The sequence below is a fragment of the Mchenga conophoros genome, linkage group LG22 (genome assembly GCF_057382185.1).
Source record: "Mchenga conophoros isolate Kocher_MC1m ecotype Shallow Benthic linkage group LG22, M_conophoros_male_GT1.1, whole genome shotgun sequence".
NCBI classification, from domain to species: domain Eukaryota; kingdom Metazoa; phylum Chordata; class Actinopteri; order Cichliformes; family Cichlidae; genus Mchenga; species Mchenga conophoros.
In genome coordinates, this window is record NC_140546.1 from 17,422,085 (window position 1) to 17,440,023 (window position 17,939).

A 17,939-nucleotide genomic window follows, 5' to 3' on the forward strand; every position below is an offset into this window, starting at 1 on the left:
ATGACCCTTACAGTGCTCGCCGGCTGGTCCAGATGGGTGTAGACACGATTGAGCAGGTAGATGATGGCGTCCTCTGTTCCGAGACGAGGCTGATAAGCGAACTGAAGGGGATCCAGATGTGGTCTTACTATGGGTCGCAGCTGGTCCAGGATGAACCTTTCCAGGGTCTTCATGATGTGGGAGGTCAGTGCCACGGGCCTGTAATCCTGGGGGCCACTGGGACGAGGCGTCTTTGGTACAGGGACGAGGCATGATGTCTTCCACATCACCGGGACCCTCTGCAGACTCAGACTCAGCATAAACAGTTTATGAAAGACTCCACACAGCTGGGGGGCACAGGCCTTGAGGACAAGGGGACTCACTCCGTCTGGTCCAGCAGACTTGCCTGAGTGAAGTCTCCTCATTTGCATCTCAACCTGGTATTGAGTGAAGGTGATGGGTGGGGGAGGGGTGTCAGGAATCTCACAGGAGGCAACATGTGAAGAGAGAGGCTGGCACAGTGGTGTGGCTCTGGATTCCAGGCTGACTGCAGGTGAGGTTGTGGGGGTGGGAGCAGACACTGTGGTGTCGAATCTATTGAAAAACAGATTAAACTCGTCGGCTCTATTCTCACCTCCCTCAGCTCTCCTGCTGTTGGTTGGCCTGAATCCAGTGATGGTCTTCATGCCCCTCCACACCTCTCTCATGCTGTTCTGCTGGAGTTTCCACTCCAGCTTCCTCCTGTAATTGTCCTTAGCCTCTCTGATCTTGTCCTTTAGTAACACCTGGACCTTCCTCACCTCCTCTTTGTTGCCCCCTCTGAAAGCCCTCTTCTTGTTGTTGAGGAGGGCTTTGATGTCCTTAGTCACCCACGGCTTGTTATTTGGGTAACAATGAACAGTCTGAGCTGGAACAATGGAGTCGGTGCAGAAAGTTTTTATTACAGTTTTAATGCAATTTTCAAAGAAAATCCATCACGTTCTCTTATGTTTTGATTAGAGTGAAGATTTAATTTAGGATTGAGTGGGCCTCATGGGAGTTTCTGGTTTTTAAGGGGACTGCAGCACCTTTGACTTGAACGGAATGGCTGATGTAGTGTATTGGTCACTTGCAAGATTTGCAAGACCCAACTAACAGCTGGCCAACTAAACCGAGTAAAGTGAAACTGAATTATCAATTAATCCGCAATCTGTGGGTATGATGAGCTCATTAAGTTGCATATGACCCCAGATGATACTTTACTGCAAATGTGGCTTGTATTTGAGTTTTAAAATGGTTAATACTGTGGGACAGAGGTGGGGGCATGTTTGTGATTTTGTACAAACTGTGGGTCATCGTGGTTATCCCCCGACCCCCCGCCCCTCCTCTCAGTCAACAATTCAAACATGGTTAAATGCCAAAAAGAGAAAAGACGATGGTATATTTAAACAGACATTAAGATTTAACTAAAAATTCTTAAATTATAAAAGTATTGTATAACAAGGTATTAAATAGAGTAAGTACAAGTAATTATCACCCCTTTCTCTGTAAAACATCTCTTTTGCCACGTTTCTTCCTGAATCTTCTCTTCTCTTTCCGTTCTTATCCATCGGTTTTTTTTCCATATTACTTGACTGACTGATTGACAACCTGACCACTCCACTTGAGATTTACCTATAATTGGTTTAATTGATCCTAATTAGTTGAAAAGGTTAATCAACATGTTAATGAGGGGTGTCAGTGTGATAAACGAGTTGATTAATTAGTGGACTTTTTAACAAGATTATGATTGATTGGCTACTCTCTGTCAGCTGCCAGTCATACCCATTACTTTGTTGCTTCTAACATATTAGCAGAAGGACGGGTTGGGTGGCCGAAACTGTTAAGTCACCTAAAGTCACGCAATGTTCCTAAAGCACTGGCAGATTTACTTCACAGGCTGTCCACATGAGGCTTTTCTTTCTTTGAAATAGAGAATATTATTTCTCCATGTAAAAAGAAATGATAAAGCATTGATCACATTATTGACTTTGTATGTTAATTTATTTTGCTGGCCTATATTCACTAGATAATGAAGATAGGCCAATATTGAGAATGCAACATTGCCAAAGGCAACGATTGGCAATGCTACAATAGTGATGACCTCCAGTTGGATTACAGTCTTGTGGAAGTACTTGCAAAAATATTTATGTATATCACTGCAATAATTGATTGTAGATTATTTGATTCAGCAATTTTGTTTTGTTTCTTGTATAGTGTAGTGTTTTTTTCCTGTTTTTTCCTGCATTTATTTTTCTCTGCTGTTGTTAAATTTACTCCTGGGGTGGTTACCAACTCATATTTTTATGCTATTATATTTTTCGTCTTTTTACTTAACTCTGCAGAGCGTTCCAAATGAGATGTTTTTCAGGTCTACAAAAATCAGCTTTTCTCCTGGAGAATACATTATGAGACCCTTGGGCACGGTTAGTTTAGTGTAGTGGCAAACACAGGATGAAAGCAGTTCAACATTACACTAATGATAATAATAATAATAATAATAATGGATACTTTATTGATCCCCATGGGGAAATTACTTGTTTTTCTCTGCATTTGACCCATTCACTCAGTGAAGCAGTGGGCAGCCCACTAAGCAGGCGCCCGGGGAGCAGTGTGTAGGGACGGTACCTTGCTCAGGGTACCTCAGGGTAGCCGTTAAGTGGATTCGAACCGCCGACCTTCCGATCATGGGGCGACCACTTTACCTACTGAGCTATCCCTGCCCCAAACTAAACGACTTAATCAACAAATATGCTTTTGCAGGGTTTTGTTTAGTTTACAAGACGCTGCTATGAGACCTCAGAGGTCCTCATTTGGCTCTGGGTGCCGCCAGCCAGTTGGACAGAATGTTTGTGTGTCTGTAAGGTCAGAAACTCTGCTCACAGAAGCATTCTCCTTCTGCTGCGGCCAAATTATGAGGTTCTGAATTAATAATAATCTCCTAATGATTTATATCCAACTTTGCAGAAAAGGGGCAGAAGGGTTAGAGAGGCACCAACAACAACAGACATTACAAAGGAAGAAAAGAGGAAGTCAGAGAGTGAGGATGGTAAAACAGTAAGGAAATCCAGAGGTGTTATTAAAACAAATTGGCAGGTAGAAGAGAAACAGAGTGATGGGGAATTGGAGGTTTAAGGGGAAAAGTCTGGAATTACAGTGGGGCTAAATATCAAATATGTATAAATATTAAAATTAAGAATATTTTATATCATAATGCCATAACTGGCTATTGTAGACCACTTCAGAGGGAGGAAGTACGTGTGAGTGCATGTGTGCTTGATTGTGTGTGTGTGTGTGTGTGTGTGTGTGTGTGTGTGTGTGTGTGTGTGTGTGGATCGCTTTGTTCATGCTTCTTGGACAATGGAAAAGCCCATTCATAAATTAGTGTATTTAGATACGCAAAGCCTGCAGCTCCAGTGCATGGCTTAACCAAATGCACCAAGTTAATTACCCATTTAAATGCTTAATTGATGCTTCAGAATGATTCACAGTGGCAAGGTTTTGAAACATGCCATAGGCTTTATGTTGATAGACCTAAATTAAAGGAATGAACCATTTCAATTCACATATCTCACAGTAGAGAGTCTTCGTGTTAAAGGGAAAAATCACTTCTATTAAAATAATTTGCATTTTTTTAATAGGTTCTTACTTTAATATATATTTTTTATAGGTTCTTACTTTAATATTTTTTTCCATTCCATTTAGTATTTACACATTTGCAGTTGTCCTTGTGATGTAGCTCAAAGCAGGAAATATTTGGAAATACTAAATAAAGTACTTTAATATTTGATATATATCAACCTTCTACCTGTGAGTTCAGCTCACCTGTTCTCACTTGCAATCTAAAGACGATGTAATGTCCAACCAAATTTAGTCTAAATTTCTGCTCAGTCATACAGTTATATTCTGTACTATCAGGAAGAGTTCATAGCTGCGAGTGCCTGAGTGAAAACAGCTTATGTCATGGTTTATCTGTGTGCTCCTTACTGTCTCCTTCACAGCTAAATACAAGCATATTAAGTATCCATTAGCATGTTTAATTGAACTTTGGTAATTATTCAGCTATGACAGCGTCCCTGGGTAAATGTGAATGCTATTTACCTCAGGACCAAACTGCCTTTAGAGATTTAGTTCCCCTAATAAAGAAAACTAATTTGCAATTTTGGCATTCGTTTTAAACATGCTGGACAATCCAAATGTAGGACTTTTGTACTGTAGAAGACGACATAAAATTTAATAGTTTTTTGCCCATGAGGGGAAGTGCATCCAATGTCATGTCACATGTCATCTTGGGACTCAAGCAAATATTTTACATTTTAGTAATCAAAACGTATTTGTGTTTAATTAACCCTCAAGACAGTGGGTAATATGTGAGGTGAAACCATAATAGATGGTGATAAAATGGGAGGAGATTTGCTCAATTCTGCAATTACAGTTTCAAACCTTAAGACAGTTACAGTGAACAAAGTAATCAAGGTGGAGTTTTTTTAAGCAGATTTTAAGTAGAGTTATTATTAACTTCTTGCAGTGTCTCATTTATTCCCCATATACAGCATATTTAATTAATTAAAAAGCAAAAAACAACAATACCTAGAAACTGGCAAAGACAAACATTCACATCCCTGGACATCCCTTCATTGCAGGGGTCTCATAGCCTACTCCCAGACCTTCTTGCTTAACCAGATTGCTGATGCAGTCCCAACCACTGCACCACTGTGGCAACTCCACGACAACAAAACGCTCAAATTCACACAAGAAATAATAAATAAGAGAACTCTTTTTCTTCTTCTTTGAAAATAGACTACTGCTGAGAGGAAGAGTAACCAAGTTTGCATTAGTGACTAAGTCGAAGAACTTTTCTGAAACCCAGCTGTTCCACTGTTATGTATTGTGACTATGGTTGAACATGCCATCTTCTAGATGTGACTGAGTGCATTGCAGTATGTTCTTACCCCCTAGAAATACACCCGAGGCTAAAGCTGAAAATAGGAAGTTCAAAGTCATCTTCCCTGTTAAATAAAAAGAGAACATGAGCAGCTCTTCTCCCTCAAAGCTAGAAACGAGTGGATCAGGTTGTCAATTAAACCCTCAGTTGTCAGTGGCCAAAGAGAAACTGCAACAACCAAACAGTGTTACAGGGAATTTAGGCTTTAAATAGATTAACTTTAAGAATTTTCAGGACCACGTGTTTTGAAGAAAAACATTCACAGTATAATAAGGTAAAAAAAAAAATGGGGGCATCTTGTGAGCCAGATGCCACATATGGTTTCAGTCAACCTGTGAGTCATATTTCTACTCAGCAATGCAGCCACTAAGGTACAGTCAGTCAGCCACAAACAAATGCATCAAATACAAAAATATGGAGCTTATAATAACTGCTTAGTTAAGACAGTGCTCAAAGAGTTTGTCAAAGACAGCAGCTAGTTCTACCTTTTTACATGTCTATAGACATAAAGTGTTAAGTCTAACAAGTTCAATATTTACATAACAATAACGATGACAATGCTGCCCTTTAATTTCTAACATCTAAGTTTTGTACTTGATTGGATTTTGAAAGAAAAGCTGGGAAAAGTCATGGTGTTAACTTACTGTAAAGCAAATGGTCTTGTCATCTAAAACTTATTACTGCACAATATAATGTAATGAATGAATGACCAGCAGGGACTAGTTTGGACTGTACCACAGTAACAGGGCTTAGTAACATGATGGATCTCCACTCAGCTAACATATTAGTCCACTTCATATTTCCTTGCCACTTGGTGAATTTAAGTTAAAAGGTTCTTCCTCTACCCAAATATGAAAAATTTGAGCCCTGTTTCTTGCAAAGTTGTCTTTTCTAAATGTTGCATTTTCTCAGCAGGCTAAAATAATTAAACCGTAATTACTCAAAACTGTACATCTGCCTAATTTATGCACAAGTTCTCCTTAATTTCTACACATTATAGAAATTAAAAGTATAAGCAAGGGAGTTGACATGGGTGTTGAGGATTTCAGGCCCAAACGGGGCTTAAAATCCAGCTGACAGAGTTATTAACATTGTCTAATAAACCTGTGCAATTAATGTTTTATAATAGCAGTCACTCATTGCACACCTCTACATCAACCTTTACGTGTTTCATAATTTTATTATACATTCCTGCATGTAGTCTACCAACTCACCATGGCATAGACAAGCCAAGGTTTTTTGTTTTGTTTTTTTGCTTTTTATTTATTTATTGGTTTTATTTTTATTTTGTTTTCTTTATTTCTTGCTAATATGCAAAATAGGCACCATAATGACTTTGTGCCATTTCAGCCACTGAGAGGCTAAGCTAGGGGACTGCGCAGTTGGCTCACTCCTAGAAAAACAAATGATCCAGCTTCCAGGTACAGCTGCATTTGATCATTTATTTACATGCTTCAGTAATCCATTCAAACGATTGCCTTGGAGTACCGAGCTACTCCAAGGCAATCTATACAAAGCAAGGGAGTTGACATGCAAGAAAAGGAAAGAAATGCAGCAAAAAAGTACAGACTCCTGACTCACCCACTCTTCACAAACAGGTGAATGTATTTTGTCTTCATTCATTCAAAAGCCACATTAAGGAAACGAAGGAAAGTAGGCTACCTATTGTTACTGGCTTTGCAGCCAAAGCAGTTCTGTTTAGTTACTCTATTTTCAGGACATTTACTCTCATTCAACATTTTTATGATTTTATAATTTCATCTTAATAAATTCCAACAGCAGCAAGAACTTATAAAACATATAAGAGTTCAGTTAGCCCATTGAAACAAATTATTATATTATATTTCCACAATATAGAAACTAGCTAGATTCAAGTAGACTAATTGTCATTCACAAAGTTATCCATATCCAGTTAATCATATGTTTAATGTTGTCGGCGGTCAGCCAATCACAAGCCCGTCGGCAAGCCATCGAGTGAATTGAATACTTGCCAGGGTTTCCATTTACTGTACAAATTTCAGTCTGAACAGTGAGAAGTAATGCCTGACTCTTATTAATGAGCATTAACATTTTAGAAAGCGAGGGTGGAAGGATCCTGACAATGCTGCAGTAGCTCCCGTTTTAAAATATCTTAAACATATAAGAAAATGTGTTCACAATATTAGGAAAATGGGTAGGTACACACAAAACAGAGGCGAAGCTAATTATTACTAAAATGGTCTGATTCATGGGGAAGGTGATCTGAGAGTCCATACCATACCATCATTTCTAAATGTGCTGCATACATGAATTTTCATTGTTCCTGCTAATTTTGCTTTGACATGCTCGCACCTGCCCCGATTCTGAATTTGAGTCTCTTTCCCCTCTTTTCATCATTGCACATGGTACTTTCTGTTTTGCCAGAATAAAATTGACTATGAGTCCAAGGGTATCACACTGTTAATTGGTGCATTTTCAAATTTTTGTAATGACAGATTCCAAACAATCATAAAAAGGCTTCCAGACAACCTGGCTTTCCATACACTTCTGCCAAACTATGGCTAGGTGTGTTTATTTTCTTTGTTCCTCGAGATGCTCTATTTAGTAATGAGACGAATGAAAAAGCCTAACCAAGACTAGAGATATTTGTTGGAGGCAAACCACGATGCCACAGTAAAGTCTGTAGAAGGTTAATTTGGTTTAGAAGCTCTAATCAGCTCTAATTCTGAACTTGTGCAGCTTTCAGTAACAGTAAGACCCCTATATTCATGGCAAAACACAAGAGACTACCCCACTTTGTAGTCTGCAGGAAATGTTGTGCCTAAGTTTTGGGGAATTAGCCAGTTTAGCTTGTTTAAGGTATAACGTGAGTAATCCATGAAGATGAATCCTCAAGACATAACGGAGGGAGAGTGTTTGCGTGACTGCTCTCTTTGACCTTCCCTGGCTGTTTGAATTCTAGGTAGCACCTCTAAATCAATAGGCTGATTCTGCATCCAAAATTTTAATGTTTAGAAAGCATTTTTAACTCCTGCATCAGCATAATGAAAATGTCACACAATCTTCCTGTTTCTGCACTTTATTGGGATTTTAAGTCCAACCCCAACCTGTGACAGTTTTTTTTTTTTTGCTACAAAAAATAAAGAAAGGCTATCCATTTTAGCAGGATCCCTCTTGAATTGAAATGTAATTGTAACCCAGTTCAATTCCAATTAAATCTGAGAAAACTCTGCGAAGGTGCATCTACCATAGTTATTTATTTGGTTTCTTGCGATTAGCCTGTAAAGTGAATGAGGAATTTTGAGCTATCCTCCCTCCTCCTGTTTGTACTGTGCTGTAGAGAGATTGTGTCTCTGTACTTGCTTAGAAACAGCACCGTAATTCCAATATACTGTGGCAAGGCATACACTTCATTGCCTTTTTGCTTACTGGAAATGTTTAATTTTGTTGTTGGAGCACAAGATGTGCGCTATTTTACCCGCATTTCCCCTCCATTATTTGCTGTTGTTTTATAACTCTTTATGATTCTTTGTTCAGTCTTTCTATATTAAAGCTGTCCCAATCCAATAGGGAAAGTAAGGCCTCAAGCATAGGTGATGTTTAACAAATATTGAAGTGTTAAATTATTAATTAAGTATTCGGTTGACATTCTTCTCTGCACGGCTCTGTGCTTTAATGTCTAACCTTACACCTTCAACACCTGGCTGAGAATATGTGTGTCACTGTGTGTGTGCTAAGAGTATAAATGTGCGTCTGGTTTCTGCGTGTGCATGTGTGTGTGTGGATTCTCACCATTTCTGTTGTCCTCTGCTCTGTATGCAATTCTTTGGATTTACCAGTGTGCGTTCCTGTTTGTACAAATGTCCAGCTTAAGCTGACAAATCTGTCTGTTGTATGACGATGTCTCGTGGCAGTTTGCGCGTCTGCTTAGATTTAAGCATATGTTTGTGTGCACGCCTGTTTGCCCGTTGTCTATGCACGTGTCAGGTACGAGCAATCTGTTTCCTTCCCCACGGCACAGACCACCAATCACATCCCCCCATCATCTCTCTTCATTACGTATTCATGAGTTTCTGTGTCTGCAGGGCTGTGATTGGCTCTTAATGAACAACTGACGGCATTATCAGTCAGCCAGTGCTATGACAACAAAATAAGTCAATCAGTACAAAAGAAACTCCAGTCAACCCGTGGTGCAGAAACATTAGTCAACTCTAGCAGTGAAACAGTATACCCCTCAGGGAGGTTGACATATTTGATATTGTTGACTGCATGGTACCTTTGATATGACTCTTGCAGTGTCTCAAACCTGCTCGTGATCAAGTGCACACATCTTGAAATTCTAAGTGCTCTGCATAATTACAGCCAAGGAAGAGGAGAGCATTTAGCACATGTAAAGCGTACAATTTGGTTTTTGTGTAAATAAATCCCCAAATCCTTTTTCTTGTCAGCCTTAGCTTAAGAACCATTAGTCAAACTGAGTACAGAGACACTGCTGGCCTCAGGGGGATCATATGAGCTCATAAATCTATGAACTACTCCTTAATCATCTTTTATATTATTGTGGGAGCTTGCATTTTACCAGTGCTGGCTTTCATTATTGAGTTGGTGTTCTGCTGTTCCTGTATCAAAGGGGCTGTTAGCACTGGGGTCATTACTGTAAGGCTAGCTAGGAATGTACTTTGTTGAATTAATGTCAGTTGTTTGCGTAGACTCACTTTGGTGATGTAATAGTATTGCTCATCTGTGGTTACAAAATAGCAATTCTACAGTACTGATAATTATTCACGCCTTCTAATTACGCTCCTTAATTGAGCATATTCAAATTATTATTAACTAGGTGTAGGGAGAAGAATATAATCAGCATTACCAACCAACTCTGCCAAATCAATATTTCGATTATTTCCTTGTGCCCAGCTAATACAGGCAAACACTCAGGCCACCTATTTTACTTACTGTGCAATTGCTATTGTTATTAAACATATGAATTCAAATAAATGTTCTTCACATATATGAAAATTCAGCACTTAAAAATCTAACAATTTCTAATTACAATAGGTACTACTTCAATCTGTCTTGCACCATAAAGTTTATTTGCTGTGCTTTTCACAAGCGCAAAGCTCTGTACAGCAACACAGAATAACAAAGGGTAACATTATAACTTAAAAATATACTTAATAGCAACACAAATGCAAGATACAGAAAAGAAAACAGAAAGTTTTATTTAAAAAAATTATTTTCACTGCTTTTTAAAGGACTCCTCAGAGTCAGCAAAGCGTAGTTGGAGTTGGAGACTATTCCAAAGCCTTGGCGCTAAAGACTGAGAGGCTCGGCCTACCTGGTCTTTTTTATTTATTGGTCATTTGTACATGTCAGCTACATCACCTCCTATTTGACTTTTTATTCAGTGAGTTTTATTTAAAATTCCTCATTCACTCTCACATTAACCATGGGAACGTTTGAGTAGAGAAACAAGCACAGATACATCTATGTTATAAATCCTAGCTTTCAGTCTAGACAACGGTAAATGTTTGCTTTCCCATGCAGGTACATTAAAATACCCGAGATGAGCATCTAGTCCAAAGCTGGTAAATTCAAAGTGCTCGATGCCTATCTGTCTGAATCATTGGCACAGAGACTCTCTCTGCTCCACACTACCAGTTTTAAGAACTACTGTAGGAAAAACAAACAGTGTTGTAGGTAACAGACTGGTAATGTTAAAAAAAAAAATGGTGACTCATTGATCTGGATTCTGCACAAGGTAGCTGTAGCTTTTCGTATTTATTTTTGTTGTGCTCAAGGAATAAAAAAAAAAGATTTTAACTTGGGTCTGAAAAGCATCAGGCCTACATCACACCCACACAACATGGTTCGGTTGATTTTTTTCCTTCTCTTTTTTGTATATGTAGCTTCAGCATCTAATTTATTGCTGTGAAACTTAAGCTGAGCTCTTGGTTGTGCTTTTGCTTGTTGAATATAGTTTTCCATATATGAAATACTTTACTTCATAAATATGGTTTACATAAATGCATCTGCCCCTTCCATCTGTTGTTTGCAGTAGAGCTGCTGCTTTTAGGCTAGAATATTAACATGGGCGTATTTAACTTTGATACATAGTCACACAGGACAGGTTTTATGATGCATATTAACAGGGCTTGATACACTGAATGAATCTACATAGGCAAAAACAAATTTGACTTTTAACTATTTTTGGCCCAGACTCCCATATTCGGCTGCCAAACCGAAGAGGATGCATTTCAAGCCTGATTGTAAGACTTTGATCTGTTTTGCAACTTCCCCAGTTGTCAAAAGCAGCACGAGTTTGCCAGTTAATGTTCTTAATTTATGACAATCAGGACATTTTCAAACCTCAGTTTTAAATGAAGGCAGTAACGCCAACTCTGCACTTTTATTGTTTCTTATCCCTTTTGTGTTTTATACTGTTTATACGACTTTTCTGCATCAAATAAACCACCCAATGTCAGAAAAAGTCATTAAATCTTTGATGTCATGTCTGTATGCAGTGGAATGGAAAATTTATTCACTTCACTCTCATCATAAAATGCAGCTGTTGTTCCAGAATATTTATAAAAAAAATAACGACTTTGAAATATTAGGAAGATGGGGGGTTTCATGAAAACACTGCTGATTATATTATATAAATAAAAACTATAAAATCTGCTTTTTTATCTAAGTGATAGCTGCTATTATATCAGATATCAAGAACCCCCTCCCTCCCCCCACCCCACCCCCATCTTAAACAGCTATGAATCTGCTGTCAGGAATAATAAATGAAACTCTTTGTGTAGGTGGATTGCTGTGAAGTCAGTGTTTTTGCATTTATGTATGTGCGGTGCACAGATGCAGCCCTAGGCAGCTCTGAGACATCATTTGCTTGGAGAAGTCTCATTAACGAGAGAATTTATGGCACAAAGTGTTCTAAAATTTAAGGGAAAACGGACATTTGTTCGTGATCAGTTTGACATATTGATACATAATTTAAAAGTCTGTCCTCCAGCAACCTCTTGCCAACCAGTTGCCAACTACATACTTTTCTCTAGCAACCAGTGGTTACATGGGGATCCCTGACTGGTCTTAAGGCCTGTGTGTGGCAGATGTTTAAGTTAAACAATTATTTTAAGCCATTTCATCTAGCCCATATTTTTGTCTGCTGGTGTTTAGACTTAGAGTAATAATGTGTTAATGGCATGAATACAGTATTATTTTTACCCAGCTTAGAGAATGTATTGACCATATTATCCATATTTTAAGATTAAGTAAGTGCTTAGCATTGATTGCAAATAAGGATTGATATCTCTGACTCTTGGTGTGGATACAACACTATCATTTGGAGCACTTGAAATTGACCTACTGGTACGGTAACACAATATTACACCCCTGGAGCATTAATCAGTATGGACAACACAGGCATGTATCACTGACGCATGATATGTTCATGTATCTACATAGAGAATAATGTTGGGGTTATTGCTGACATAAAATACACATGATGTGATAGAACTGCTTTTAATATAATAGCAGTGCTATATGTGCGTATGTGTAATCGTTGTATAGTATAGCATTCGGATAATTGTTGAACATTAATTCATTCGCCATTTGTCATCCTTCAGTGGATTAGTCAAGTCTTAATGACAGCAATATCTGTCAGCCGCTCTATCAGACATTCATTAAAGTGATTTGTCACTGTACTTTGTCATTCAGGACAAGATATATTTGTGTTTTCATTATTTATGTTGATAATGTGTTCATTTATTTTAACAAAATTAGATTAGCGTAGTGTTTTGATTTTTTTACTATTTTATAAAATCAATTATTAACCCATTAATTTTGCATCTATACCTTGTAATCATATGTTCTAAACTGTACTAATGCACATGCACAACATCGCCAACCTTGCAATCGAATGATGTCACCAGTGTTAGAAAACAGAGCTCATGCCGACAGGGATCCCTCAGTTTGTTCCTTCTTGTCTGGGAGTTACTCTGATTAAAGGAACCATCTATTTTGTAACGTGCCATTATCGGAATGCTTTGATTACAGAGCTGCATCATTGTCCTTTTGATTAAAGCTGCAATTTTCCTTTACCAGCTTTTGTTCAAAATATGATGGGGCTTCCGGCAAAAACAACCTCACTTCTGATGTGTGTGTCTGAGTGACAGAGAGAGAGAGAAAGATTAAGCTTCTTATGAACAAAAAATCCTGAATGGTGCTTTTGTTGAACCCATTTCTCCAACTTTCTTTCCCCTTTCGGCTTCTCGCCTTCTCTTGCCCCCTTAGCTGTGTGTTTCCACCATTTTTTCAAGTTTACTTTGCATTTGTAACTTTCTTTTCTGCTCTGCTCTTCTCTCTCTCAGTTTTGTGAGGGAGAAGAATCTGCCATTTAAAAGAAAGAAAAAAATCCTTTTTTAGGTCAAATTTTTTTTCCCCACTTTATCCAATCTGTTCTGATTTTCCTTCTCTTTTCTGTTTTCTGTTCTCCTCTGCAGTGAAGCGATCAGTAGATTTTAAATCGCGGGGCGTTAAATTATTCCCTGGCAAAGACTCCACCAACAAGTTTTCAATATGTGAGTTAACATCTTAATGTCCCTTTGGCTAATGAACTAACTTGCAATGGCTTGGTTAGCTTGGACTGGCTTTTTTATGTTTGTTTTTTAATTTGGTTTTACTTTTGTTAAGTTTGTCTCTTAATAAGGGCTATTATGTTCAACACATTTGTGCTTCTTATTATTCGTAATACAAAATTAATGGTGTTTCTTATTTATTAAATGACATTTGATTGCAACAATTTACAAAAGCATAATGCTGAAATTGACCCCTGATGTGAAAATGAGATCTTTTTAAACTCACAAATGTGTTGGAAAGCCTTTACAAGAGCCATGCTTTTGTGACTGCTGCGTGTTTTTGTTGTTTGATATTTTGTATATGCATTTTGGTCATGCTGTCCCACTTCTTCATTGCTTGCTTTGATATAGTTAATCATTGCTTGTTCTGATAAGTTTAATCATGGTTTGTTTTGGTCTTGCTTTAGGCTCAAGGAATGTGAATCAGCTGTAGTTAATATTGTTTACCGCCCACTCCTGCCTTCTCTTCTTCTTCTCTTCTCTTCTCTTCTCTTCTCTTCTCTTCTCTTCTCTCACAGCCTGCAAACCTTTATAAATGAATCATTGAGGTCTCAAGCCCATTGTTGGGTTTATAAAAAATCTCCCAAGACAATTTCATGTATTTCTGCACTTTATAAAATATATTATGTCATGATGTGTGATGATTTGGTAGAAAGGTAAACTGCCATTACATATTGCAGTCTATATCTAGAACCTTTCTAAAATAACAAGGATGCACTCATAATAAGTATAAGAGCTTCCCTGTTAATGTAGTGCACTTGTTTGGTGGGCAACCACAGTTCCTTCTGACTTGAAATACCCACATATAAGAATAAGTCACCTTGGAAACTAACACAATAGGCATCCCGAAGGGAACTATGGTTCCTTTGTCATTTCATCCACTGTAATACCGATTTGGCTACATGATTACATTTTTCTCTACAATTATAACTTTCAACATTCTATGAATATGCACAAAAAGCAGAGCTATTACCAGCAAATAGAGCTCATTTTTCAACATTTAACTTGATACATACATTATTTTTTATGTAAGTCCAACTTTCTTTCACACTTCTTTACTATAGCGTCTCTATTCGGTCATCTCACATCACACACGTACGCACAGACATTATGCAACTCTTTGAAGGTTAGTTATCTGTGTGCTATAATGGTGTTGATGGTTATATACTTTTATGTTTGCCACCTAGTCTAAACACCCCACATGGACTCACAAATATGCAGATGAAGGTTCAAAGTCATGCATTTTTTTGCACACTATAAGGACATGAGAAGATAAGTGCACATAAGTGTTAATACGAGAGCGAGAGACTAATACCGTACGTGCAAAAACACCAAGATGATGGCCTTGCTTCTTGTTAATTAGTTTGCATGAGTGATAATTATGAATTTTTAAACATCACTGATTTTTTTTTGCTCGTTTTCCTTATTTGCTTGCGTTTATGTGATTGTATGTTTGTGTGTAATTGCCTTAAATACTGTATGAGCTGATGGGGAGGCGATGTTCTGAGCTAGGCGCAGCGTGGTGGCTCGGCACATCGCGGATCCATCAGTTTCCTTGACAGGTTGGAGAGCCATGGTCGAGGTTTGATTCTACACATATGAATGTGTACTGTATGTTAATTAGTCTGGCTCTGACTGGTTCAGATGCTAATTTGTTCTTCTCTAACTGGTTTAACTCGTCAGTGAAGCATAAAGCCTGTCTGTGTGTCAGTCTGTGCCCATGCGTGTGCGCTTAGATGTGGTTCTGTATATGTGCATGTATGTATATGTTTGTGGGTTCACTTTTGTGGGCTTTGTGTGTTTGTCTGTGTGTACACAGAACTGATACTGTAACCAGTCCCTCTGTTGTACTGTTAATAGTCCAGATGGTCAAATTAGCCGCTCCAACAAAGCAACAAAGTATCTACTCTAACAAATCCACACACACAGAGCTGCACACCAACCACCTGCTGGGTTTGTTGATACAGACTACACATGTACATACATGTTAGCCAGATAGCCCAGACAGCCTGGGTGGGAAGGTGTTTATGTGAAAACAGAAATGGGCAGTATTATCACTTGGCCAGTGTTTGTCACACCTAATTGGGTTGTCTGGCTTTTGCGGGGGGGTTAAGATAAGAGAAAAGTTTGTTTTTTTGTTTTTTTATCAGTTTTCACCAGCAATTGTCTTACAACAAGAGTCAGTGCAGAACACTAAAAAAAACCAGAAAGTATCTTAAACAACGTGGCAAGGGAGTTTTAATTTCAAAACAGTGAGACTAGTTGACTTCGTAAGCGTTCTTGAGTAAAGAAAACTTGTTTAAATTTCTTGCAAATTCAGGACGTTTTCTTTTTTTTAACCCGTGTTCATTGCAAAGAGCCTTTCTTTAGATGAGGGGGACGCTGACTAATTAGAGCAGCAAAACCTATACACATAAATAAAATACAAAACCAAAACATGCAAAGTTAAAAAAAGATAATCATTTTGATATTATATTCATCATCCAAATAACACAAATAGAATTATGTTCTTCCACTCGTAATTTAATCATCCTAATGAAATTAGTAATCAAGAGAACAGTGCCGCACTGTTGTCTACTCTATGCTTTAAAAATAAACTGATTATTATACCACACTAAACTATTATTCCCTCTAAATTGAATATCACTCCTTGCATTTGAATATCAAAATACACCACGGGCTGTTTTATTTGCTCTATAGCCGAAATAAATAAGCACACCAGGCTGATTTCTGCCTCTAGTAATATTCTGCTGACACTAGACATTACGAAAGGATGACAGACTGGGAAGAAGCAGAAGAAAAAAACTCAAAAATCCTCAGAGGGGCCTAATTCTGTATTCACTGGTCTGAATGAAAAACTGTGAGAAACTCGAGGGTAAATTAAATAAGTTTACCCTCACCCTGATCTCATTAAGGAAATATCCTCTCACGTGGGTCGAAATAGAACATCAATGGAATGCAGCTCATTAAGATACCGTATTACTACTAATACTTTTTGCTTTGCTGCGATGTACCAGAAACAGCTCTGTGGCACGTGGTGCGTCCCTTATTTTGGGACAGAAAAAGCAGCAGTGTTTCATTTAAAAAAAGTAAAACTGTTGCTGCACAAAGAAGAAGGTCTAAACGGTCTGCTATGAGGTTATTTTATTCATAGATGGGGGCAAAGGGGACAGACCGAAAGACAAAAGGAAAATGATTAAAAAAACAGAAGAAAAACAGTACAACAGCAGTCTTATAATTAAAGAGAGATACTGAGTAAAGATTCATCCTGTCAGATCCACGTTTGTCCTGATGTTGCAGTCTGAAAGTGTTTGTGCAGTCCTGTCTGTTGTCTCTGTTCTACCTCTGTGATGTTTGGAGGGTTACTGTCAAGATTAGCTCGTCTGTGAGAGAATTAAGATCGTGTCTGGAGTGCTGTGTCATCCTTTACAGCCCACCCCACCATCTAGCCTGTCTGTTAGGCTATCTCCTGGTCGAACTTTTTTTTTCTTTCGCTGCTGATTGTAAAGCGAATGAGTGATAAAGCAGGCAGATTTCCTAAGCTAAAACTAAAGGCACCCTCACATCTGTCATTCAGAGGAATGACAGATGCGAGGGCGCATTGAAGCAGTACCATGTTGATTTGATGGTAAATTTCGAATTACAGTGTATTTATGTGAGCATAAAAATGAGTTTCATAATGTATAGCAGTCAGAAAACTAAACCTTTACTTCAGAGAAAGATTGCTCGTGGAATCCAGTGAACCAAATACTTCTTCTGTCTGTCTTCATCTAAACCGTGTTTCCTCGGCTCTCCACCTGTCTGTCTCTCTGTGTAGTAAATGAAGGCGGTGTGAGACAGGCTTCTAACTCCTGCCCAGACCCAGGAGAGCCAGAGAATGGAAAACGCCATGGCAATGACTTCAGGTACAATTGAAAAACACTGGCGTAGTTGCTTTTTAACAGAAATGCACAAATGCACATCTGTACAGAATCTTTGCAGCATAAACATTTTATACCTGTGTTTCTTTTTTTTCTTACACTATGTTATTATTTTTTTTCCATTTTGCATAGCATTGGGAGTGTGGTGCACTTTAGCTGCGGAGAAGACTATGTTCTACAGGGCAGCAAAAGTATCAGCTGCCAGAGAGTAGCAGAAGTGTTTGCAGCATGGAGTGACCACAGACCTGTCTGCAAAGGTAAGAAATGCCTTCCTTGTGTACCCACACCAGCATATACATCACAGGCACACATACAGAAATCTGCTGTAATCACAAATATGAAATATGAAACCTGCTAACTGTCCATGGGTGACTCCATGTGCATGTGTAACTGTGGTCAGTCAGTTACCTTGGCTTATCATCAGTTTGAGTTGAACAGGGCTGAGTTTACAGTGGAACG

At 38.3% G+C, this 17,939-nt stretch overlaps 1 protein-coding gene across 2 annotated transcripts in view; it reads left to right on the forward strand.

The window, feature by feature from the left end:
• csmd3b (CUB and Sushi multiple domains 3b) overlaps positions 1-17,939 on the forward strand; it is a 421,680-nt gene that overhangs the window by 269,374 nt on the left and 134,367 nt on the right. For both annotated transcript variants that reach the window (XM_085261673.1, XM_085261674.1), the window contains exons 7-9: positions 13,426-13,503; positions 17,378-17,465; positions 17,613-17,737. In XM_085261673.1, coding sequence (XP_085117799.1) covers positions 13,426-13,503; positions 17,378-17,465; positions 17,613-17,737 — 291 coding nt within the window. The remainder of the gene's footprint in view (positions 1-13,425; positions 13,504-17,377; positions 17,466-17,612; positions 17,738-17,939) is intronic.